Source organism: Liolophura sinensis, chromosome 7 (genome assembly GCF_032854445.1).
Source record: "Liolophura sinensis isolate JHLJ2023 chromosome 7, CUHK_Ljap_v2, whole genome shotgun sequence".
Classification (NCBI taxonomy): Eukaryota; Metazoa; Mollusca; class Polyplacophora; order Chitonida; family Chitonidae; genus Liolophura; species Liolophura sinensis.
In genome coordinates this window covers 57,210,391-57,236,368 of record NC_088301.1, presented here as the reverse complement: position 1 = coordinate 57,236,368, position 25,978 = coordinate 57,210,391, and the positions used below count along the sequence as shown (strand labels likewise).

Below are 25,978 nucleotides of genomic sequence, written 5' to 3'. Positions count from 1 at the left end.
GGCAAATTGTTTCAATAATCTGTCCTGTCACTACCTCTGTGAGTTGGATAAGAAATAATCACTGTGCACCCAACCAAGAGTTCAGTATCTTTCCAATGCAAATTATATAAAAATTTTTTTACATAATTTTGACTGATTTCACCAGAGAGTCTGTATGATATTTGTCATGAAAATGCAATGAACAAGCGAAATTGACATCAATTTGTCATTTGTACAATTATCTATTGCTAGCAACTTTTGATGATTCTCTTGGAGCCATCATTCAAAAAGTGTAAGTAATACTGACATAGCCTGAACACCTACACCCTCTCTGTCCTAATTAGGAGATGAAACTGACCTTAATCTGGTGATCTCCGAACAGAAAGACAGTGGAGACTCCTTCATCGCCGGCCCGGCGCATCATCCTGCGTAAATCATCTCTCCAGTCCAGAACAGTGTAAGTCTTTGTAATCTCAATCTGGAAAAGCTCAAAGTCTGATATGAAAGCTGCCAGTCGCGACGCACTCTGCCGACCACTGCCACCAATGCCTGAAAAGAGAGTCAAAAATAAAATTTAACAATACTTCAATGGTACAGGTAGCCAAAACTGCCACAGCAGCTCATCAGTCAACTTTTACCAGCATAAAATTTATTTATTTGATTGATCAATACTGTCCTTAAGAATTCTGTTTACAATGACAGTCAGGATTACCAGTAGAGAAACCCAGCCTCTTCCGGTTTCTGTAACCTAAACAAGTGTGTAACAATCATGTATCAAGACAGAGTTCTATAAGTCTTAACTCTGCTGTACCAAAATATATCACACCTATTCAATTTTATTCTGTAGTCACTTTTTAAGTTAGCCTCAACCATGAATGGTTCTTTAGGTAATATGCAAGAGGAAACTTCCTGTACTGACCCACAAGAAGACAATGTCCATTTGGCTGCAGGAGAACCCGGCTGATGCGGGAGATGTGCTCTATAGCAAATCCAAACATCACCAAATCCATCGGAGCTTTGGTCATAACATTGTACTCTTCTAAGTATCCTTCAACCACCTGTAAAATCATAATCTATTGTTAAAATCATATTTCCTGAACACATGCCTAAATATGTACCTAAATACATAATTATTTGTTCTATATCTGTTAAACATAAATGTACTACTGTTATATGGGTCTATATGAACCTGTTGGATTTAATGTGAATAAACAAAACAAAATACATTTAATGTGTAAAATACACCATACCAGTGCACTCATGGTAATTAATTACACTTCTGTCTTTACAAGCTATATGTACAGAATTTCAATCATGTTTCCAACTGGCTGATTTAAACTTATAAGAAAACAAAAAGTAGTAAATGAGAGGAAACCAGAGGAAACCGAGGAAACGAGAGTGCACGGTGTAAACCACACACGTGGATAAATGGCTGTTATGAGCCATGCCACTGATAACCAGTCTGAAACATCTGACCAGCAAATTATTACATCTCACATTGGAGTTCAATATGTATGCCGTAGTAATGAAAGGGAAGTGATCATCAAGCAACTTCATGCAAAACAAATCCAATGGCCCAACAACTGCCATCCCCTGCCTCCTAGATGAAGGCAGGGGAATCTTGAAAAATTCCCTGTCAAAAGTTGGTCCTCAAAATACACCTGTGTCTGAGCGATTGAAAGAAAAACACTTCAGTGGCATGAAAATTCCCTGTCAGAGGATGGGACTGGGCATCCACCAGTGTCTCAACAACTGAAAGACAAGCACCTCAGTGACATGGAAATTCCCTGTCAGAGGCTGGGCATACACCAGTGTCTCAGCAAATAAAAGACAAGCACCTCAGTGGCATGGAAATTCTCTGTCAGACGTTTGGGCTGGGCATCCACCAGTGTCTCAACAACTAAAAGACAAGCACCTCAGTGGCATGGAAATTCCCTGTCAGAGGCTGGGCATACACCAGTGTCTCAGCAAATAAAAGACAAACACCGCAGTGGCATGAAAACCCCTGTCAGAGGCTAAGACTGGACATACACATAAGACTGGAAAGACTGGAAACACATAAGAATGGAAATTCCCTGTGGGCAATTGATGGTATTTAACAAGCAGACACTTAAAGAAACCATGAAGCATAATTAGCACACAAAAGTGTGTGTTTATTTCAGCTCAACTAGACACTTGTAACGTCTGAAATAAAGAATTAAAGCAGTGGAGTGGTTATCCTTGTAGTGAACTGACCGTTCTCAGTCTATTCATGTCTGTGATTTCATCATAGAACCTTTCTTCATCTACAGACTTCATGTAATTTCCAAACATCAGGTTCCTAATGTTGTCGTCTTTCAGTGATTTTCCTGGGACACATAGATGAGCGAACACAGAATTAATCTTCTCTTTGAACTGTGACTCCACTGCATGCTGCAAAAAGAAAACACAGAGTAAATGAAAACTCAATAGTGACATACACCATACTGTATTTCAACTAAAGTTTAGCACTTTTCAGGTGACTTGTTTTGCTTGATCCTAACTGATTCATACACCTTATGGGGTCACTTTAGATATATAGTCTAATGAATATTATTAGTGAAGTGTGATTAAATTGCTTATCAAAACAAAGTGTTGACTTAAGTGTTGACATCACTGTATCATTTTAAGGTCTTTACATGTTTCAGAAAATGCGCTTTTCACACACCCACTCTAGGTGAAATACTGTACTTACAAATCTAAAATATTTGTATTTTTGTCTGGGCAGAGGAAGTCCATACTTTCCTTTAGTACAACACTTTATATCTGGTTGCAACAGAGATTCTAAGACAAGTCTCCAAAATCAGTTCATAATCTCTCAGTAAGCTTAGGCTGATACAACATTATGTCACCAAAAACAAATTAACGCATCCCCTCAAAAATAAAAAAAGCATTTCTCACAGGCTGGTTGTAACATTTGCAGGTTCATATTGTTATTCAATCATTGAATAACATATTTTTTGGTACAAAAATGTAAATGTGTCACATGTTAAACATTGAACATCATAAATTATGTGTGTGATGTCATAGAATTTGTTTCTATGTATTGTTGACTTTGTGACAGCCTTGGGAAAGAATATTTACCTTGTAAACTGACTCAGTTACCTTCAATAAACAAAGACATTATTATACTACAGAGGGGCACCCTTGACCAGAACACCACAGCATGATTCCTACATGTATTCAGAGGTACACACAGCCCATTCTTACCTTGACAAGGCCGAAGAATGTTTGTCTGTCGTTATCGTCCACAAGCCTGTCATAGAACACCCTGTAGACCTCATGCACCCACAGGCGTGTGATCTTCTGGGACCCTGCCACACCGTCTTCCACCACCTCCTTCTTTAGCAGCAAGCAGCCCTGAGGAAACACACACATGCAAATGCCACTAGCATAGTCAAATAAATGTAAGAAATTCATGTATCAGACTTAACCACATCAGTCCAGGCACAGCTTAATTATGACAGTACAGGTACAGGCTACTAGGATCTTTGGAGTAGTTAACACCTGTGGCTATATCTCTGGGCAATGACAACACAATATATGTACTCTTGACATATTGTTTGACTTTTACACATACATGTGCTGCATCAGAATTAAAGTTAATTAGCAGAACACAGACTGAGAAATTACAATATTAATGAACCCTCCAGGCCTAGAAAGTCACCATAATCAAGGCTTCACCTGTAAAAATCAAGGCTTTACCTGTACAACCCTGGAGAAGTCTCTCAGATTGAAGATGTAATGGGACTTGGAGGGTGTGGGAAGGAAATTTGTGATGGCATTCTGGTATATCTCAGTTGTGGCAGCAACAATAATCTGGAAGAAATGATTTGTCATGATACAAGTAGGAGATATTTTCATCAAACTAACTTTAACATTACAGCTGTAACATACTTGTCTTCAGTTCATATTCAGTATACTTAACTGGCAAATGCAGATGCAAGAAGTCACTGTACTAGATTTCACTCACTAGGGACAAATACATGTACAGGTACTTACACGTGAAAACCTTCTTTGAGCAGTCTCATAAGTCAAGAAATGCCAATCAAGGATTGGGGCAAATATGTTCTTCATTGTTTCCTCGCTGAAGGATTCAATTCCGATGATGTTAAAGTGCCGAAGGAATCTCGGAGTGACAGTGTTTCTTCCGCCACCTGGGGGTCCCATGGCAGCTAACATGATCACATCAACCAGCTCCAGCACGCTGGTGTCTTTCCTGAATAGAAAACCAGGTAAGATTAACTGAGATATGAACTGACAAATAAACTATTTAATACTTACCATTCCAACCACAGACACACACAATCAGAATGATATTAATTTTTGAAATGATCAATGAAAGTTGTCTTAATTCAAATACCACAAGTCTGTTCAACAAGAGATCAAATACATACCCATTAGAACCTATTTATCAAATTAACTTTTTCGTATAACGCTATCAATACTCTACTATCAGTTGGGGGATTCTGCTCCTACCAAGCCTCACCTGTCAAACCAGTAGCCGTGATCTATCCACTGCCTCAGGATTTCTATGGGAGGCTGGGCCCCGTAACGCTCCTTAGCTGGCATGTTCAGGTCATCCACAAAAACACACTGCTTCTTACCTGGGGGTGGCCCATACACACCTTTCTTCCTCCTGGTAAGAGTACAGGTGAGTGCACATAGCTCAAATATTTATAGGCTTCACTATAACTCATTCTAGAAAATATACATGTACCTTAAATACCTTCTTGTTTCCAGCTACAACATCAAATCATTATAATTAGGCAAAAATGTTTGCTAAAGCCCAGCCCACACAGACAAAATTTGCTGTTGCAAATGAAATTTCTTGATCAAGACAACAAAAAGTCCTCAAAATTTACATGTGCGCATGTAACCACAACAAGAATTCCTAAGTTTGGAACACTTGATGCCGACAATCCGGATCTTGTGAGAATATTGTTGTCTACATCTACCAATTAGCCTCTATGGATGTCATGTGAGTACATCCAAAATGGAAGCTGTGACACAACTTTTTGGGGTGACATGAACCTGAATGTGTCATTTGACCGTCTTTTGCCACTGGAATCTTCAAAAATGGACAACAAATGTTGCTTGTGTGCAGGTAACTGATATTCTGGATCATCTGACACGGGGTTCTGCAAATCCTGTTTTCAACAACAAATGTGGTCCGTGTGTGCTAGGCCTTGTCATTCAACTCTCCTATCACATCAAAATTACACTTTGATGAAATAAGATGAAACCTCGCGTACCTGTCAAGCTTGGAGAAAATAATGTCTTGTGTTTGATTCGCGGATGTCTGGGCAGAGAAGTTGATGTTGTTTATTCCAAATTTATCCCGAGGGAGATCCAGGAGGTAACTGTTTGTGATAGCACTCTTCCCAGTCCCAGTGGGACCAACAAACAGTAGCGGTCTTCCTTGAGGCACCAGCTTATCCAGAAAGTACCGCTGTCTCTCTGTCTCCACTGTGTTAATTATTAACTCGTTGATCTAAAAACACAAGCACTTTCAATCACAAAGGAATCAAATTATGTGGCTCCATCCACGCCAAGTCTTAAAGGCTGAGCACTGTTGCACAAGAGTACCTTCAAGGACTGTTTAATTTTAATTGCATTTGAAAACATTGAAGAGAAGTTGGGTTAATTTATTAATGTACTAAAAAAAAAACAAGCTTGTAGACATACATGCATACTTGTGTCTGTTGAACACAGGAAAAGAGCAATCTTCCAAAGCACACAAAGATTTATTAATTTCAAAACTATGAATTTCATGCCAGATATTAAAGTAACTACAAATTTCTACATAGATGCACCTATGTTTTCTATCACAATAAGAGACAACATTTCAGTCAAAGTCTGTCACGATCAACACTAAACACCTCCTGACACAAATCTAAATGCACATGGACAGGTCACACGAACTATAATCTCACAACATTCCTACAATGTTACAGGAGTTCTAAGTATAACTGAATAATCAGCTACACACCAAGATCCCTTAATGAGCTTGGAATATTCACACACACACACACACACACACACACACACACACACACACACAAACACACACACGTGTACACACATTTTGGCTGATTACGTGGTGTACTCTATATCTTTGATTAAATCCACATTAGAGAGGCTGGGGAAATTTTATCCCTAAATCTTACCATGTATCGCATATCTCTGTCTTGCTGCTCACCATATAGCACAGGAATAGGGTTATCATAATTAGGGGGTAAAAAAAATCAACATAATCAGACAACTGCAAACATGATATACAAAACAAACATACAAAATGTTTCTGCATATGAAAACTTACAAACTTTTTTCTTCACATGTTCACCATTTTGATGGCACGCATCTTTTATTTCCCTAGATCACTACATTTTGTACAACTGCAGTGTATAAATAATAGTTTGTTTGCTAGTTTTGAAATCTGCTCAGTATTCCCAGAAAACAGAAATCCTCAAAAATTGTTTTATTATATATACCAGATTTATACGGCTGCCTTTTTCAAAATTCAGCCTCCAAAAAAATTACTCAAAATGGTATGCATGTTTCAATTTTCATACGCCAAAACACTCAAAACAGTTCAAAACAGTTGAAGGCGGGCATGTTATGTTTGATGACAGGACACACTGGTACTCGTTTCATTAAATTCTCTGACTTACATGGTCAACCGACATATCAACTTGTGAGACCAGGATGATTTTTATCATTATTTTATTCAGACAGACAAGTGTATATAAGAATGAGAATATAAGAATTTTTTTCTTGAGCCTGGATGAATTTACGACTGCATCACCTAAATGTACATCTATAACCTACAAAACCTCTCTATATTTTATGTTACCTATGATGTACTGATTAGAGCCGAAAATGTTCACACGAATACAGGCTTTTCAGTTCTCTAGGCCTCACAATGTCCCAGCCTGCCATCGGCAGTTTCGTGTCCTATCATCAATGACATGTGCCTTATGGGCTATGACTGCGTACTACATGTACATGCATGAAGTCTAGTACAGCAGTACATGCTTCATCAGGAGATATGGTGATAGTAAGCAGGCATGGTCCACAAAAATTAAACTGTTCACTAGAACATGTCTGCAGAAATCTAAAATTTGATTTTTTACATCAACCTAGACAGGGAGGCTTTGCTTTTAAAAACACAATCATAATATTAAATATATTCATCTCAATCACATTAAACTTTTTAATAAAATATTTACAGGATGGATATTCAGAAAATTGACATTTACTTCCTGGTACATGCGCAATGCTCATTTATCGGCCATCATGAAATAAACAAACATAATATGTACATGAAAACACAACAGTGAATATTTTTTCTTCATCAGAATAAATAGTAACGTGTGGAAGGTGCTTGGATGTTTAGTACAAGGTCAGTCTGATGAAGGTTATGTACCATGTGATATGTGATAATACCCAGAGCCCCACCACACAGTGTGTCATGACTGTTGAGGCCAGTCTAAGGAAATCACTAGGCATGATACCCTTAAACCCACAGTATTAAAATTACTAGGTGCCCAAACTATAATATAGACACATTTTAATTACGGAAGCTTAAAATGAGTTCAATTTTGATTTAAAAACTGCATAACATCTTGAAGATTATAAGCCCCACCACCAAAATTTAAATTTTAAAGTGCATTTTTTAGAAAATAAAACATACTTTCAATGATTTGGTAAGATTAGCTATTTTCATTCATGATTTAATTTGGGTTGCAAAATATATCTATTATTTACAGATTATCTAAGAAATCTGAGTACCAAGGAAATAGAAAATTACAAGTTCATAACTCCAAGGTGGATTGTTCTTTTATGTTTTGGAACATTATCACAATAAACTTAAATTCTGTCTCTGTACTATATTGCCTCCCAAAGGACACTTAGAGGTAAAAATGTTCCACAAAGAATTTCCTCTCACATGTTCTGCAAACTGATTAGCCCAATTGAATCTCTTCAGGCTTCTAGAGCCAGTGCAAAACTTAGACAGGTGAGTGCCGGTGTTAAATGTCCATTGATCATAACAACATTATCAAAGGTTTAAGTTCAACAAAACAATGATTAGTATTAGTGGTCTGTCGCATTAATTATTACCTGTGACATGCTCACACCTGAGCACTGATTGACAAAAGTGGTGTGTTATTTTACAGTTATAGTGAAGTACGAGTGTGTCTGTGTTATTAGCGAAATGTTAGATACAGCTGATCTTACCAGGTCATCATTATGCAATAGAGTATACGACTTGGCCTTGAGGTGAAGAGGGGGAAAACAAATCAACAGGTAACAGAAACTATAAACACTACATAGACACTTAAAGTTAGGTATCATCAGCTGGTTTCTACACACACCATCACTCACTCTTTCCAAATTTCATATACTGAATAGTGAAATGAGTAGAATTACACCAAGAGGAAATATTCTCCCCTGAGATACAAGGAACAATTCTTTACAGCTTTGTTAAACATGTCGCATGGAAGTTTACCACTATCTTAACTGAGATGAATATAACAAATATATATATTCATCCCAGATGTTAATGACTTCCACAGATATGCCTTTAAGAATGAAAATGGAAGAAACTGGAGTGAGTTCTGGTGTGCATGTAAGTATTGAAATCAGATTATCTACTTTAACAGAGCTAATACACAAGAAATATGTCAACCTACATCACAGGTAAACTACATCAGTGTTTATAGATATCTTTAGGCCATTAGTAAAGACAATCTAGAAAGAACAGGGAGCACATTCTCTCAGAACTTCAACATGAATGTGAATTAGACACTGTAAACTGTTAATCCCCTCAGGTACTTGACAGCATCAACAATATGTCTAAAATAAAATAACGGACATAAACATATACATAAATCAATAACAATAATCTGACTCATTTACATAAAAAAGAGCACTGATATGAATGTGAGGTGCAAACATGGCAAAACGTGAAGATCATGTGCACAAGGCAGGCTGTACAGGGCGAGTCATATATATTCACTCTGTACTCAACCAAATAGATCCTGAGCTGGCCACAGGGTCATATACCAATACAGTTATGTGTTCATATACAGATGATCTATTACTGCCTACAAGCCAGTCACACTCATGTTAAAGCTGTGTTCCCACATCATGTGATCAGGTTTGTGTTAGTTCATGCGTTTTCTTGGCACATTCCCTGCAGTGTTTCCATGGCCCATGCATAGATAGCTACATATACATGTATGAGTTTATTGCCCTGTCAATCCAGGCAATAAATCTTGTGTACTAAAAATGTGAATCTTCCATATGATCTGCATTTACTTGAAGGTTAAGCAATTGTGCAACACTACAGCATGTTTATGTACTGAAATTCAAATTCTCAACGGAACTATTATCACTAACCTCAATACAACTGCATGTCTGTCAAAATACAGCATTAGAGTTCTGGCATGTTATCAGGTTTATAGTGACAACGAGTTCTGATTTTTCATCTGAATAAGACACATGAATTTGAGTCTTTGTACAGCAAGAAAGAATATGCACTGCTGTGAGCGATGAGAAAGTTGCTACCATACATGTACATGCATTCTGATAGGCTGTGAGTGCAAATCAAAAGATGTGTCAAGTATATATGTCCATTATGAGAGCAAACATTTTGTTTTTTTAATTAGAAAAACAAATACTTTACATATACATGCCACAGACACATGTGCACAATAACAAGGACAATTGAGCAGATAAAAGTAGGTCAGTGCAAATGTAGATGTAAAATTCTGAGACAATGAAGAAAACAAAAGATGAGTACATTAAATGAGTATAGCAGTGACCTGTTACAAAGAGAATTATGTAGAATAGGAAAAAAATTAATATTTATTGTAATCATCTTTACAAAGCAAAACTTTGCTTAGTTTATTTGCTTTGTGTTACAAAACAAAAATTTGTACCCATTTTTTCTTACTTTTCCTATTCTGTTCTCTTAGTAAGATAACCAACACCCACAGTCATACAAAAATAGAGAAATGACCTTGTCAGAGAGATATGATGTTGTGACTGTTACAATGAGGAGAAAGAAAAATTCATTACCTGTAGTTTCTGATAATTCAGATAAACAAAAAACAAACAGTTCATGTTTAAAAAAATATTGAAAAAGCATCAGTAAAATACTGAACATTAAACCATTCTAAGTATTGAATATTTTGCATTCATATCTTGATGCAATGTCTAATGAGATTACAAGTCATATGCAGCATTAAATGTTTAATGAGAACACTTTCATAATTTTATTTGTTAATACTATCAGACTGATCCAATGAATACCACTGAAGATCTGAGTTGTTCATACATGTACATTTCTTTTGCTCGATACAGATACTGTATAGCGCTAGACATAACATATCTCACAACTTAATTATACTTTCAAGTTAGTGAAACTATACATATTAAATAAAACTATCTGTCTACAGCTGTAATTAATTTGAGAGAGAAAATTTGACATAAGAAACTACTTTCTACAAGGGTTAACAGAACACGGCTATGTGTAACTACCTGAGAGTGAGAAATGATATCACAAATATTATTACATGCTGCTTCAGTGTACATACTAGAATTAGATCAAGTTCTTTTACTTAAAATCAGTAAAGACATATGATAAAATAAAGGCAGATTCATGTAATATTATTTAAAAGACAACCATTTTATATACATGCAGTTCCATATGTACATGTAACACACATGTTGCACATGCCTAAAACCTGGAATAATGTGGAGTACTGTACTGAATCTTTATGTTTCCATTGATCTACAACCCACCCATTTTTTTTTACCATTTCTTTTTACTATTTCATTCAGGCATACTCCACACTACATGAGTTGGACTGGAACCTGTAATCTCACCGATCACATTCAAGTGAAGGCCCTAAACACCATAGTCAACAGGGCAATAACCATCAACTCATTATTCCTTCAGAAGTGAAAGACCTGGGATTTACTTTTCTGATTTCCTTCTTCTTACCTTAGTGCCCTCTTTGATGTTGACAGGTTTGACAAGAGTGGCCCAGCCTGCCCAGGCACCATACAGTCGGCGAACATAGACATGGTCAAACACAGTTCCTCTCTTGGGAATCAAGCATGATTTGGCAAACTTCAACTCTTTTGGCCTGCTCACCAAATAAAAGAAAAAACCAAAAAAAATCAGAAAACACAGATCACAGAAATTCTTTTTTTAGCCTTTAACAAAATTCACTGCAAACAGAATAATTCTACCATAAAAAATGTCAAAAACATACTGCATAATGGGAAACAATACTGAGTCACCGCCCATGACCAAGATAAGCATAGTGCCATCTGGATGTTGTCTAATCAAGGGAAGATAACTACCATAAAACATGTCAAAAACACACTGCATAATGGGAAACAATACTGAGTCACGGCCCATGACCAAGATAAGCATAGTGCCATCTGGATGGTGTCTAATCAAGGGAAGATAACTACCATAAAAAATGTCAAAAACACACTGCATAATGGGAAACAATACTCAGTCACGGCTCATGACCAAGATAAGCATAGTGCCATCTGGATGGTGTCTAATCAAGGGAAGATAACTACCAGAAAAAATGTCAAAAACACACTGCATAATGGGAAACAATACTGAGTCACGGCCCATGACCAAGATAAGCAAAGTGCCATCTGGATGTTGTCTAATCAAGGGAAGATAACTACCATAAAAAATGTCAAAAACACACGGCATAATGGGAAACAATACTGAGTCACGGCCCATGACCAAGATAAGCATAGTGCCATCTGGATGGTGTCTGATCAAGGGAAGATAACTCCATGATATAATCCATTACTCTGTGATATAGCCCATCCTAGATGCTTAAATACATATCATATTCAAGCCACCCCATACTCCAAGACCACATGGCATTGTAAGGGGTTTGGTAAAAACACGGTTAATCAACAAGATATAGGTCACTGGGTCATACCTCTAACTTATCCTCCCAAAGACAACATCCAGATGGCCCTATGCCTATCTTGGTCATGGGCCATAACAAAGTATTGTTTCCCATTAGCATTAGCAAAATATAATACATGTACATGGCTTCCACAACAAGTTTGCTTTAGTTCAATTTTACTTTGGTCAGCTGGTGATTTAGGATTTGACAGACAACAAGTGACAGTACAGTGAAAAGAACAGATAGTCACCTTGGATATTTGGCATGACCACCTTCCATCTCACACAGGTGTTTGAAGAAATCATCAAAGCGCAGCCTGGAAGCTCCATCAAGCGAAGCCCCAACTGACCAAACCAGGGAAAACAGGAACTGTGCGATAATCATGCTGGTCCGTTCTTCTACAATCTTCTGCTCACTGACGGACAAGACACTTGGCTCCATTTCTTCATCCATAGGCTCCATCATCAGGTAATCATCATCCTCTTCTTCAAGGCCAATTTTTCTGGAAATAAAAACACATCAATACAAAGAAATTATGACAATGTAATACCCCTTTCTACCTCCTTCCTACCCAACCTTAATAACATACTTATTTTATTTTAACTATTACATCTGCAACTGAAGTTGGTCACGCTTATTTTTAATAGGCCTCCTTTGAATTACCTCCCTTGTCACATGACAACAACTATGATGGCATGATGACAAGTGGGACCTCACCTATAGTGGTAGGGAACAGGTAAAAAACATGACATACAAGTAGGTCATTGAGAATCAAAGTGATGACAAGAGATCTTATTAAAATGAAGTAGATATTTCTCCAGGTTAGCTAGAATATACACCTTTGAAGGAGTTCGCCAAAGCTGTCTGCTATCCATGTAGGCCTACATGTATTTCATTAGTGTTTTTCAAATTTCCTCTGAATGCAGTCAAATTATATGACGTTACCCTGGACTTTTCAAATTAGCTCACAAATTAAAATCTGTCTTCAAGGTAGGTCTTCAACTACATGTACATTAATATGCTTCTTTAACTTCAAAACATGAAACAGCAATTTTCAGAGGCCCCACCTAACCACAGCTTCCTCCCAAAATGTACATTTTAAATCATGAGCGAGTGATTTCAAGGGATGTAATTTGGTGCGACCCTTTCAATTGTTTGACCAACCTACCGAGACCTTATACAGGTAGATATTGTGTTTGCCAGGTGATCAGTTCATTTCTATATCTATATCTAGTCAGTACTTCTACCTGATATCATCCATCATACAACCATACAGCTTGAGCATGCTCATTGTGAGGTGCATCGCGTGGCAGGTCACAATCTGCTTACAGTACTTTGTCACAAAGTTCAAACACGGTGGTAGTAGCCAATCAAATAACATCTGCAACAAGAAAACAAGGTGATCAGAGAAAAAAAATAAACACTTCATCAACAGACACTGTTAACATTTATTCACAGCCACTTGAAGACAACAACATGTACATGTGGCTAAATTGGGAACCCTGAAGCATCCAAGGCGGTACACAAACAATGTATAATGCAATGCTACTGAAGTATGCAACATCAACATTCTGGCTATTCTTTTCAGAACTTGATCTGCAGTAGCTTATTTGTCATGCTGAAACCATGTAATTAGTATCCAATCAACACAATGAACTTTCTAAAAAAAAACACTTACTTCAATCATTGCTTTCTGCTCCTTTGTAAAATTGTCTGGCAAGTTTTCATTCATCCAAGATATCACAAGAGGTTTCCAACCGAGTTGTAGCGGGTCCATGTAAATCATTCCACATCTACAAAACACAAAAAAAACCCACCAAAGTTGGCACACGTATATTGTCTACACATCCCTAGCAGCTGGCACCAGCATTTTTCATTTTCCTTTTAAATACCTTGCCTTGACAAGTTTTTCACAGACCTCATATCATAGGTAACGTTTTTTCTTATAGTGTAAATCAAGAAAAATACTGTGTCCAAGCTGTGTATAGTGGCCAAAACAATGCAGAAATGACATGCGACAAGCTATTCATTCTCCCTCAAAGAATTAATAAATAATGTGGTAAAGTTTTGTTTTAATATTGTGTCAGTGTCAAATATTTTTCAACTGACAAGATGATCAGCCACTGTTTGTTGGTAGAGATTGAGAAAAAGCAATGATTTCCATAACATGATCTACAAACAGTATACTAAAGAGATCCATGGACGTGATATTTAAACAAATTGCTCCGCTGTAGTATAACTTTTATCATACTACAGCGAGTGAATTTCACCTGTCACTACTGTGACTGCTCACCTGCTCACAGTCGCAGGGGAAGCCTGTTCTAAATCTTGAGGTTCAAATATCATGTTCTGTTTATTTGACATCTGTATGATTTCTCCACTCATCAGGCACAACTGTAAATGTGGAACTGCAGGGGTAACTCAGTAACTGAAAATCATGCTACACTCTATACACACTAAGAGAAAACTGAAAAATGCAGGTATATACATCTAATGATGAATGATCCAAAGTTTGACATCACTTGTATACCAGGTCACTTCGAAGACTTTAAAAATGGTACTTATTACTGGCTCACCTGGTGCTCAGCACTGAGAGGTTAGAGCAAGGAAACATGACTGTTTAACCCGGAGTCAGTATAATGTGAGTGGGATGTAATGTCTTATGTCTTCAGCATAAGAAGACGCAATGTGTGTACACACATCTAATGACTCGCAGTCATCATATGACTGGAAAATTGTTAAGTATGACCTTAAACTTCAAGCATACATATATAGACATCACTCTTATACCAGCATATAGAGTAGTTATACTTGTATTTAAGCATACATCTAATCAGGATGCAGAATATGTGATGTACATGTAATTCTATACCAAAAAACTTTTCTCAGCAGTTGGGTCACAATACCAAAGTTACAAAAAGTACCTTCCTGTTATCGTCCAGCACTGTATTCATGTTCTCAATCCAGACAGCATCAACAGGTCCATCAAATATGATCCACTTACGATCCTCTGTGGTGCTTGAGGCATGCTCACGAAATGTGTTAGCTAACACACCTGTATAAAACATCACAGGTGATGCCATAGGTTGACCATGATTACTACTCTATCCTCAGGCATTATTATCAACATATCCTTTCCAACAGAAATTGACCTCCCATAAAACAGATCATGCATGGAAAAAATCAACAGCACCATGAAAAAATGACACAAATTAAATTTCTGAATAGTCAGACAAGTGATATGCACTGAACATGAATTGCTATTTAACTGCATGGTGCTTTTGGTGAAATGAAATATGTTAAGTATCTTTTAGTAGTTCAGACCAAAATCAGCTGATATACCAAGGCTTACCATCTGACCATTCGTGTGATACAGGATCAAACCTGCCATACAGCTGTCCCATGGTGATCGCCTTAGGGTTCATGATTCTGTACACCACCTGAAGCCAAATCACACGCACACTGAGAACATAACATCCATTGGCTGACTTTACTTTCCACATGCATACAAAGGTATGTGTTGTCACTGGTGGAAGTTGCAAATTGCTTCCTACCTGAACAAATGTGCAGTACAACCACTAACATTTATTTCTTTTCTGTTTGTTTTTTGAATTGGGATTTTATGCCATATTTAAAAATGTTTCACTTAAACGACGTCAACCCGCATGATGGCAGAAAGAAACAGGGCATACCCCGGGGGAAACCCATGACCATCAGCAGGTTTCTGCGAAAATATTACATGTACAACTGGAGAGAAAGCCAGCATGAGATTAACTTCAATTCACAGAAATCGCATTGACATTGGGAAGATACACAGACTCAATAAAACAGACAGCTTCACACTATGGATGTTTACAGTGCACAATAACATTTACATCTATTTGCACACTTGCTACAGTCTCTTGTTTTAAGTTCTCCATGCATATTAATTATACCGTATTTTTGTTGATTCTGGATTTAACTGTTCCTTACACCTACCTTGTACTCGTCCATGAGCTGTTGGCTGTTAAGGTCCTGAAGGGCTCCTGCCAGAACCTTCAGGCCTGATGTTTTGCCCCCTATAGGATCCCCTACTACCATCAAGCCATGACGTACCAGAATCATGTCATAGATCTAAAATAAGTCACATCATTAGAACAGCATCATTCTGAGATTAAATCTATATCACTAAATAACAAATAACCACATTACTGTATCCACGTAGAAATATAATCCAAACAGCAAAATCGCAAAGTGTTCATGAAGGTTAGTACTTAACAGTAGTCTACATAATCACCAGGTCAAGTCCTGGGGATACTATGACAATTGCTTTACCTTCTTTCAATGATTATAATATATATTTGACACCTTGACAGTTACTGTATCTATGTTTACTATTCCTTCTTAAAGCAAAAATGATATCAACAGCACTGTACCTTCATTTTCAGAGGTGAAAAACTTTTTTGAAAATGTGCATCTTTGCTCCTGAAAGATGGCTTCATACACAGACAGGTATGACATTTGTGTCTCCTTACCTGCATGATTTTCTCAATGAACCATGGGACTGGCTGTAGATTCATCTTGAGGATGTTATCCTTGAGGGCGTTCTCCAGCTGGCCGTACTCTGGTTGAGGGAGCGTGACCTCAGGGAACAGATCAGAGATGATTCCCTCAAACAGTGGGATGTCGTGGGACAGAAACTGTAAAGTAGCAGACAGGTGTTCTTGTTTTACACAATTAGTGGTCTCAAGGAAAGCAAAATTTAACACTGGACTCATCAGAACTGATAAATGTTAAAATACACTGAGAAATACTTTTTTCCCCCACTTCTCAAAAAACAAGCACAATTTTGCCTAGCTGAAATAAAAGTAGTCGTGGACTCAGGTTTGACATTAAGAAAGATGGCCAAAGTTAAATGTCAGAATGTCAGAAATAAGATCATCTACAGACCAACCAAACAACCTAGCCAGACTGAGCAACATATAGAACTGCAGTGAACAAACAGAGTTTGTTTTATCATGGAGGAAATGATACATTAAACATAATGGTTTATTTGACTCTTTTATCTAGCAACATGACACACATCATTCTTTGTGAAAAAATCATTAATGATTTATTAAAATCATTTCATATCCAAATACAATTAATAAAATTATCTGTAATGCCAAACCTTGGGTAAATTAACATCTTTGATTGACCGTAGCACAAGGACATCTTCTCTTTGTTCAGGGTACTTCAGTTTCTGATTTCCTGCTGCTGTCAGCACTGACTTCACTGCTCTCATACCATAATCATAGTGATGTTGAGACGACAACTGCAACAACAACAAAACTATTGCTTATGGCAAGTTTCCTTTTTCACTCAACCTTGTCCATGTATGTTTACACAAATAACAGTCATTTCAAAATAATCTGCAATGCAGAATTTCATAAAAGAAAAGGTTAGCCAGTGACATGTGGCCACATTTTAACAGGAACACCACATTAGCTTTCATTATTATTTTGTATTGCCAACTTTATAGTAATATTAGCTTAATAGTTAACAATGAAATTAGAACATACCTGTTCAGAACACAGTCGGTATGTGGCCACAATTTTGGTGGAGAGGCTCCGAGCATCCACAAAGCCCATAGAGTACAGAGATATCTCAGCAATCATGGCATAGTCTGGAACCATCATGGCCACTGTCCGGAACAAGACCTGTTCAAGACAATTATGATGCTCTAGATGAAGTAAAAATAAACACAAGTAAAAAAAAAAGCACCATATTCCCTGGTTGTTTGAGCTACCAGCTACATGCACATTGGTGTTTGGTGAAGTTAATAAAAGGATAAAACAGTCATCATTTGGTTGAAAATTTTTTCCAACACAGCAGAGGATTAACAAGATTGACTTATGTGCTTGAAGTGACCTTGTTCTAATGTTGTCCTGACCTTCAGGTTGTCTGGTAGCTCAGCTCTGCCAGCATACCCAGGGTTCATCGTGATGAAGATGGTACAGGTAGGGTCGAGGGAGATTTCCGTGCCCTCAAACACAAACGTGCTCAGCTGCTCTGCAATTGCTCGCTGGATTGTCTGTATCTGTTGTGCAATGACTGACAGAACCTGTATGTGACATGTGAGTTAAAAGACAAAACTTGAATGGCAAGAGAGTTCCTCATTCAGTACAGCAGGATAGCACATATTTACCCAGGTAATAGGACCATACAGAAAATGTTTAGGAATTTTCACACATAGCAATGAATTATAACAAAGTAATAGAATACAGCCATCAAAGACAGACATCAAGAGGAATTACCACAATTACAAAATGTTAGATAAAACCTACCTCTAGTTCAATCCTGTTGAATTCATCAAAGCAGGCCCAAGCTCCAGACTGAGCTAGTCCTTTGAAGAACTTCCCCATTGCTTTGTAATCCAGTCCATCAGAGCAATTAAACACCACACACTACACATAAACAGAAACACAGATTAAACAGGTGCCTACTGTAGTTGTCAAACTTGCCAAGGCTAATGCATTTATAACAGAGAGACTTGTCAAATCAAACGAGTGCCCATTTGTCTTGTGTATACATGTAGTTTTTTGTGGCTTACGGTAGATGTACAAGTACCTGTTTGGCAACTGCTTTGGCAAGATCCTTTGAGGTTTCTGTCTTCCCTGTACCCGCAGGTCCTTCTGGGGCACCTCCCAGGTTGAGAAGAAGGGCACCCATCAAAGTTCTGTAAGCAAACAACAAAGAATAACATTGTACATGAATATTTAACGACATCTGTAAAATTTAAGATACAAAATGTAGAAGTGCATTAGCATATAACTTTGAATCTGACCACGTATACGTCCAGAACATGTTCTTGTGTTGTTAACCTACCTGTAGCACCTGTCTGTTAGAGGTGTTATAACAAGCCTGCCAGAGTTTCCCAGGTACTCATAGGCATAGTCTACCTTGGTGGTGATCATGTGGACAGAGACAGCCTTCTTCTGCCAGTAATACCTTAACTGACTTATCCAGATGAAATCCTGAGGAAACTGGGTCTGTGATTCATGAAGTTTTGCCACCACATCACGAGCTGAAACAACAGTTGGTACGAGCATAGTATGATAGATGGCAACGAAAGTCTAAACATGCACATGTGAATGGATATCAAATGTACATACAATGTCTCAGTATTTTACACCACACACTGTTTGCGTATATATATGTATGTACATTTATGTATGCTTGGGGACTGATGTTGTACTTAACAATATTAATTAAGTAGTTAGGAGTTACTAGGTATGTGTACATACATGTATATATTGTGGCAGGGCAAATCCATGCTGCAAAACTGGTGCCATCACTGAAGTATCATGCCAAAGACACCAGACATGACACCCCACCCAGTCACATTATACTGACACTCGACCAGTCCTGTTTCCTTGCTCTAACCTCTCAGTGCTGAGTGCCAAGCCAGACAGCAAGTACCATTTTTAAAAGACTTTGGTACAGCTCAACCCAGGTTTGATCCCGGGCCTCTCGACTTTGAGGCGAACCTTCTAACCATAAGGCCACTGAAGCAGTCACACTGCTTTGGTAGAATGCCATAAAACTTTAAAACGATTCCATTAAAAAGTCCTGTTAAATAAGAATGGTTAGGGGAAACTATACTTCAATGACCCTGCAACTATTCTCTGTAAAGCATAAGTATCAGTGACAATTTTAATAAATTTCACAGCACTGGAAAAAAAACTGTAAAAGAATTCACCTGTATACTTCATACATATTTATACTTATCAGTATCTTTCTCATTCATTCTAGTTGTACCTACCGTGAACATCAATAACGATCAGAGCCCCAAGGGTTATCCTCGCCATCTTGGAAAGTCTCCCACGCACCAGCTTTACCACATCTTCTATCTGACGGTTACTGCTGGCTAAAAATTTGCTTAAACTACAGGTCTGGATTGCCTGAAGGAAAAAAAGACAAATACTTATAATATTTACAGATTCTACACTGTATACCCCTGCAGCAGATGTACAGCATCTAAACTTTATTTGTCATATTTAGATGTTGAAATGATAACAAAATTTTTAACCACTCCTCTACAAGGTTACCAGCATTGGATTCTGTTTTCAGTTATATACATGTAGCTGTCACTTATTCTTGATGCTCCAAAGTTTTCCTCAGGTATGACTGCTACTGAAGAATTGCCTTAAGCTCACCTGTGTGACTTGTGCAGTCCAGTGTATCTGGCTGCTGGCGAGGACTACCTGACCTGGCCACTGTAACACCCACTCCTCGCGTTTGGTCTTTTGATAAGAGTCTACTGCCTTCACCATCACCTCACGCAAACTCAGCTTCATCACCTCCTCCACCTGCACAGGTGTTACAACCACAAACACACTCAACTAGATAATGTGATACAAGATGTTCAACAAGGCTTAAGACAATCTTGAGCTGTCCGAAAATTATAGCATCTGGTAAATAAAAATTAAAATTCAACCCAACACCTGTTCATATGTTAATTTTGAATCCAGAACAGAATGAATCTTATACATGCTTCGGAGCCAGTTGTTGTCGTATTGGTGATCTAGATTACAACCATCTCTTATTTAATAACATTGCAAATTCCTATTGAAAATCAGTAGTGTCTTTGTCACCAACCTGCGTATGGTCGTGGGTTTCCACTGGGCTCTGCCCGGTTTCCTCCCACCATAATGCTGGCCATCGTCGTATAAGTGAATTATTTTTGAGTACAGCGTAAAACACCAATCAAATAAATAAGTAAATCACTAGTTTTGCCCGAGTGTTCAAATTTATCCATAAGGAAAATCAACATTGCAACACTCACCTGTGAAAGCCAGATTTCCACTAGCCCCTTAGCTTCATCAGGTGTAATGATACGAGAAAACTCAACCACCTCCTTCTCTGCAGACTCCATGCCTGTAATCACCTTTTCAGGTGTAAATGAGAGCTTGGAAATCCCCTCAAAGCACTTCTTCAGGTGCGGCTGCACTCTCAGTGGATCCTTGGTTTCTGATAGGATCTCCAACAGCTCATCATTGGACAGGAAGAAAAACCTGCAATGAAATTTACATTTCTGTTTTAATAAAGCTAAATTGTACCTGCACTTCATGAATGCAAATACTTTCCCAGATGCATGTACTTTGCCACGATACTCCAGAAACGCCATCAGAAATATTTCATTATGCATTATGTGGCCACAATAAAGTAACTAGAACAAAGGTGCTAGTTTACACATGTGCCGCAAGACATATCTACAAGACATTAATGGCCTTGTGCTTGGCCAACTTCCTGACCTAAGGCCATATACAAATGAGAGTGAGCTGGATTCAACCCTTTAACATCACTTGCAAAAGGCTAACAGATTCCCAGCATCATGAATCTATACACATCAGCTTGTACTCACAGTTTCTTCACACTGTGTATAGAATCATTCTCACCTGGGAAAGAACAGCCTCTTTTTCTCCAGATAATCATTCAGACCTCTCTGTATAACCTCTAACATAGACTGTAACAAAAAACAGCATGAGCTAATAAAAGCATTCCAAAAATATACAAACAACAACCACAAAAAAACACATAATTATTCTTTCCTTTCACTTGTACACTGTGGAAACAGAACTTATCTTGTCTGTGCACTTTATGCAATTTTAAAGCTCTGTACTTATTTAACTACGTGTATCATATTAATGGACTCATTAGAGGTCCATACTATTCTAACGGAATTGCTTCAGACATCTCTGGAACTGATGTCCTCCACACCTACACATGTAGCCTTGCATTGCTATCTGAAAGCAATGCTTATTTTCATTTCATTTTTCTTTTCTTTTTCATTCATACAACTCCCAATGCACAATGTATCTAGCTGTCTGTAGTTCAAATCTAGTTAATTCCTGCCAATCTTTTTTTTGTTTTTGTTTTTCCCATTTTTATGAACTTTACTGAGATCAGGATACCAGAAGTGGTAAAAGATTAGTAGCGTGGACCCCAGCGATGCTGTTGTATAACAGCTCTAATTTCATTTGAAATGCTGCACACCTTGGTATGGAGTGGGTACATGTATTAAATGCAAATTGTCCACCCAGAGGAATAAGCCTCATCTGACACATTTCATAAATCTGACAAAACAACAGATTTTACCAAATTTTACCTCAGACTGCTGGAGCTTTTCCAGCATCTGGTCCTGAGAGATAACAACAAGAGCTTTGGGGTCAAGAACAGCAGTGTTCATGATGGTTCTCCTGAGAAATTCAGAACATGTGCACACAGGTGAGAAAATCCCTTTCCTTTCTGCTACCAATATTCATACTATTATTTTTAAACAACTGATATAATCACACATAATTAAGCACAACTGTATGTTCCTTTATCGTTACGTTATTTTTAACCACAGCAATACATGAAGTGAAACAAAGTAAATACAATTTTTACCTGGTTTTAAAATCATCAACACTAGAGAGCCATAGAATCCTTAAAATGCAGAATTTCCAAGTTCTTAAGGAAAATACCAGTGTATTTCCTAGCTCACAGGGTTCACTCAGTAAAATTGAAGCTTCCTGAACAGATACAACCTGCATCAGGTAGTGTAAGATTTCTCTTCTTGCACTGCATATGAGCAGTTACTTAAAGTAAAACTTCATAAAATGCAAGGGCATTGGTCTACTGAAGTAAAATCTACATTATTACAATGCAGCAGTAGGAAGAACAATTTCTAGGCAACAGTCCTCTCACCAATGGTCGTCCACCTCTTCAAACAGCTTCCCCTCCATGGGGATCTGGTTTCTGATGTCCTGAGAACTGAAGATAGGCTCCAGATACAGCCAGGCAGACTGAACTTTCAACCAGGAGTCCAGGGTTGCCTTCATTCGGTGCTGCAACAGTTAAAAGGGACACACAATGCTGTGGAACCATGAACAGTCTGCACCTTTCACTTGTGGATCAAATACAACTGTCAAATACTCTAGCTTGCACTCATAAAGCCTTTTCTGTGTAAACACTCCAGCTAAATGTTTTAATACCATTTCAGGTACAACGCTAAATTTACAAGCCAATAAACACAAATTAATGTAGATGTTTGCAGGAATAAGACTGTGTGTTTGTCTGTTTGTTGTCTGATACATGCAATTACCAGTTTATGGTCCCACTCATTGATCTCCTGCTCAAAGGGCCCAATGAAGGAAGAGCCCTTCATGGTGGATGTCTTCACAGCATGGTCGTCCAGCTGCAACTGGACATCATCAATGGCAGACAAAATGTGAACACCTGTGTCCTTGTATGCAATGAAGTTAAACTCTACAACTTCCCAGTCATTCTTCATCTTCTTCAGAGCCTGAAAACAGTAGAGATGGCATCATTAAAAAAGCTGTAACTATGGGCTTGCATCTGCTGGTCAGGAATAACTTGATATTACTGGTCAAATAACAGTGATGTAAATGCTAAATCGACATCTATAAAAAGCTTGTACTCACCTTTTCCAGGGAAAATTCCTTATTGGCTTGGGAGCTGATCTCTGTCAACTCCTCCAAATATTTCTCCAGCCCCATCTGCAGTACCTCAATCAGTGGAGTAGACTCGCTTGGGGACATGTTAAACCCAACCTAATACACACATAGCAAAACATTTTTAAGGGAAAAAATTTATTAATATTCAACCATTAACAATGTCATGAAGATATTAACATATTCTGAACTGAGGTTTCAGTTTGCATGCATTAATGCATTAAATGAGTTATTTTCAACTGAAAAATCAACCTCCTTAAAAAGAAACAACATGATTTCCATTATCCCTTTTCTTAAACAAACTTTAACAACTTTGAAATACTAGCATGAAACATGTAAAATTTTATCACATTAATAATTCAGGGAACTGTACCTTTTCATTCATCATATCCCAGTGCCGTTTCTTAAGGCCTGGGTTACAAAGAGCATTTATCAGAGGCATGTTTATCTTGAACTTCTCCAGTTTTGTTTTGATTGTTGTAGCTGCCCTTAAGGGGCCCTTGTAGTCTGGGTGGCTGAAGATCTTGGTCAGTTTGTATGCTGTCCTCCACAGGGTTTGCACCTGCACAGGACAATTTACAGGTAAAGTTGCAATATTAACTCAAAGTGGATATACTGGTGCAATGTTTTATTGATTTTAAGCTATTTCATATTAACAATGTTTTCACCACACAAACTTATTTAAAAGTATACTGATAAAGAAGAATAAGACATGAAACTTTTGTTACACCAAAGGTCAAAATGTCAACTTGAAGTCAGAAGTCTGACCCAACTCCAATATCTCCTTAACAAAAAGTGAATGCTCTTAAAACTGTGACACTGCACAGCGACCAACATACCTCCTCTTCAACGACCTCAGCATTGACCTCCAGCACTGGACCATTCATCCATTTATCATACTCCTTGTGGAACTTGACTGCTGCCCTCCACAATCTGTCATAAGGTTCTTTTCTCAAGGTCATTGTGTGGATCTCCTCATACGGAGTCTGTTGCCCTGTACCCAACATCTGCTCTTCTCTGTTTATCAACAGTTTCTAAAAACAAAGATGAATTGCCACTTATCAATCTATCACAAGTTTAGAAAATTTTTTTTTAATATTGCTTCAAACTGTTATTGTTCTTCATACAGGAAATTCTCTACTGCTCTAATCTTGTTTATTAAACAATGGTGTTTTACAACAAGGCCTAACATGCAAAGTACCAGTACATGCAAAGTTACAGAAATGCATATGTGCAAAAATTCTGTAATATGTATACATTTCTTTTAACTCAAATATCCATGTATCCTTATATGTGTCACTAAAAAAACAAATCAGCCTTCCAATTAGTAGTATCCAATAAGTAACATTATTTGACTCCTACAAGGTCAGACAATTCCTTGAAATGAGCAAATTTCCTCATGCTAAAAAATAATTCTTATTTACTTTTGTCATCTCAAAAAAAGTAATATATCCGCAAGTTTGAATCAATCCAAAGAGATCTTGATTTATGTACAAAACAAGAAATCAAACCAGCTTTTTATGCCTTATTTTCAGTTCAGCCTAATCCTCAAATTTAGCAAAATTCTCAGTCCTATGCTCAGACTCTGCCTCATTCTCAGACTCAAACATATTCTCAGATTCAGGCTTACTTTCAACCTCAGCCTTATTTTCAGTTGAGCCTAATCATTAGATTCAGCAAAATGCTCAATTTCAACCTTATCCTCAGGTTTAGACTTATCCTCACATTTAGCCTTATCCTCACATTCAGCATAAGATGATACCTGACTAGTTTTACCATGGCACTGTCAGCCAATCAATGGTCTTCACTTATATTATTAAAAAATCACAGTGCTATCAGGTATTACATGTATCAATGGTAGCGAAAGATGTCTAAGAGCCAATGCAGCCTATTTTGTTTTTGTTTCGCCACTAATTTCTATCATGCCTATTCTGCCTCTAAATTACCATCCTCCCGACAACCTTTAGCCAGTCAACCTGCAGGGTTGGGGTGGGGTGGGGGTTGGAGATCTTTTTGGTAGCAACACTTCTTCCTACATCTTCTACGAAATAAGTTTATTCAGTACACTGCATACTTGTCACTACAGCCAGTTTCCAATGCGTAGTTGTTTTGAACTCCTATCATTTTCACCCTTTGTAAAGTGAAACATGATTGGGCTGTGAATCCACGAAGGAAAAGTTAAGGGCTTAGCTCAAGGGTAATATGGCTTAGTAGATCAAGGCTCGGTTGACTAAATGAAGATGTTATTCCCACAGCCATTGGTCCTACATGTATTCTTCCACCCACCTCCTTATTGTACTCCTCCAGCTTCTTGCCTATGTCGGTCAGCTCCTCCAGGTAAAGCTCAGCCTCAGCCATTCTGTCCTTTGTGTTGAATTCCTTGAGCCTCTTGGCAATTTCCTGCAGAGTGGATTTGAACCTATTCTGCCAGTCTCTTAGCTTCATCGTAGCATATTCATGTTCTTTCTGCAGCTTCATCTCTCTACAAATGCAAATATTTTGCTTTCCTGTGAAAAGTTTCAATTTAACTAATTCCTAAAACCATGC

At 37.8% G+C, this 25,978-nt stretch overlaps 1 protein-coding gene across 3 annotated transcripts in view; it reads right to left on the bottom strand.

Annotated features, from left to right (window-relative positions):
• LOC135470307 (dynein axonemal heavy chain 3-like) overlaps positions 1-25,978 on the bottom strand; it is a 74,487-nt gene that overhangs the window by 23,865 nt on the left and 24,644 nt on the right. For all 3 annotated transcript variants that reach the window (XM_064749168.1, XM_064749167.1, XM_064749166.1), the window contains exons 17-50: positions 25,718-25,913; positions 24,271-24,465; positions 23,805-23,993; positions 23,402-23,530; positions 23,062-23,262; positions 22,665-22,804; positions 22,084-22,174; positions 21,374-21,441; positions 20,761-20,989; positions 20,132-20,284; positions 19,738-19,876; positions 18,801-18,999; positions 18,543-18,651; positions 18,260-18,379; positions 17,866-18,036; positions 17,495-17,632; positions 17,104-17,247; positions 16,469-16,633; positions 15,933-16,067; positions 15,307-15,394; positions 14,879-15,009; positions 14,248-14,348; positions 13,633-13,747; positions 13,202-13,335; positions 12,205-12,456; positions 11,012-11,156; positions 5,253-5,491; positions 4,487-4,636; positions 4,000-4,216; positions 3,703-3,816; positions 3,208-3,357; positions 2,215-2,391; positions 899-1,037; positions 338-528 (exon numbers count right to left, since the gene is read on the bottom strand). In XM_064749168.1, coding sequence (XP_064605238.1) covers positions 338-528; positions 899-1,037; positions 2,215-2,391; positions 3,208-3,357; positions 3,703-3,816; positions 4,000-4,216; positions 4,487-4,636; positions 5,253-5,491; positions 11,012-11,156; positions 12,205-12,456; positions 13,202-13,335; positions 13,633-13,747; positions 14,248-14,348; positions 14,879-15,009; positions 15,307-15,394; positions 15,933-16,067; positions 16,469-16,633; positions 17,104-17,247; positions 17,495-17,632; positions 17,866-18,036; positions 18,260-18,379; positions 18,543-18,651; positions 18,801-18,999; positions 19,738-19,876; positions 20,132-20,284; positions 20,761-20,989; positions 21,374-21,441; positions 22,084-22,174; positions 22,665-22,804; positions 23,062-23,262; positions 23,402-23,530; positions 23,805-23,993; positions 24,271-24,465; positions 25,718-25,913 — 5,254 coding nt within the window. The remainder of the gene's footprint in view (positions 1-337; positions 529-898; positions 1,038-2,214; positions 2,392-3,207; positions 3,358-3,702; positions 3,817-3,999; positions 4,217-4,486; positions 4,637-5,252; positions 5,492-11,011; positions 11,157-12,204; positions 12,457-13,201; positions 13,336-13,632; positions 13,748-14,247; positions 14,349-14,878; positions 15,010-15,306; positions 15,395-15,932; positions 16,068-16,468; positions 16,634-17,103; positions 17,248-17,494; positions 17,633-17,865; positions 18,037-18,259; positions 18,380-18,542; positions 18,652-18,800; positions 19,000-19,737; positions 19,877-20,131; positions 20,285-20,760; positions 20,990-21,373; positions 21,442-22,083; positions 22,175-22,664; positions 22,805-23,061; positions 23,263-23,401; positions 23,531-23,804; positions 23,994-24,270; positions 24,466-25,717; positions 25,914-25,978) is intronic.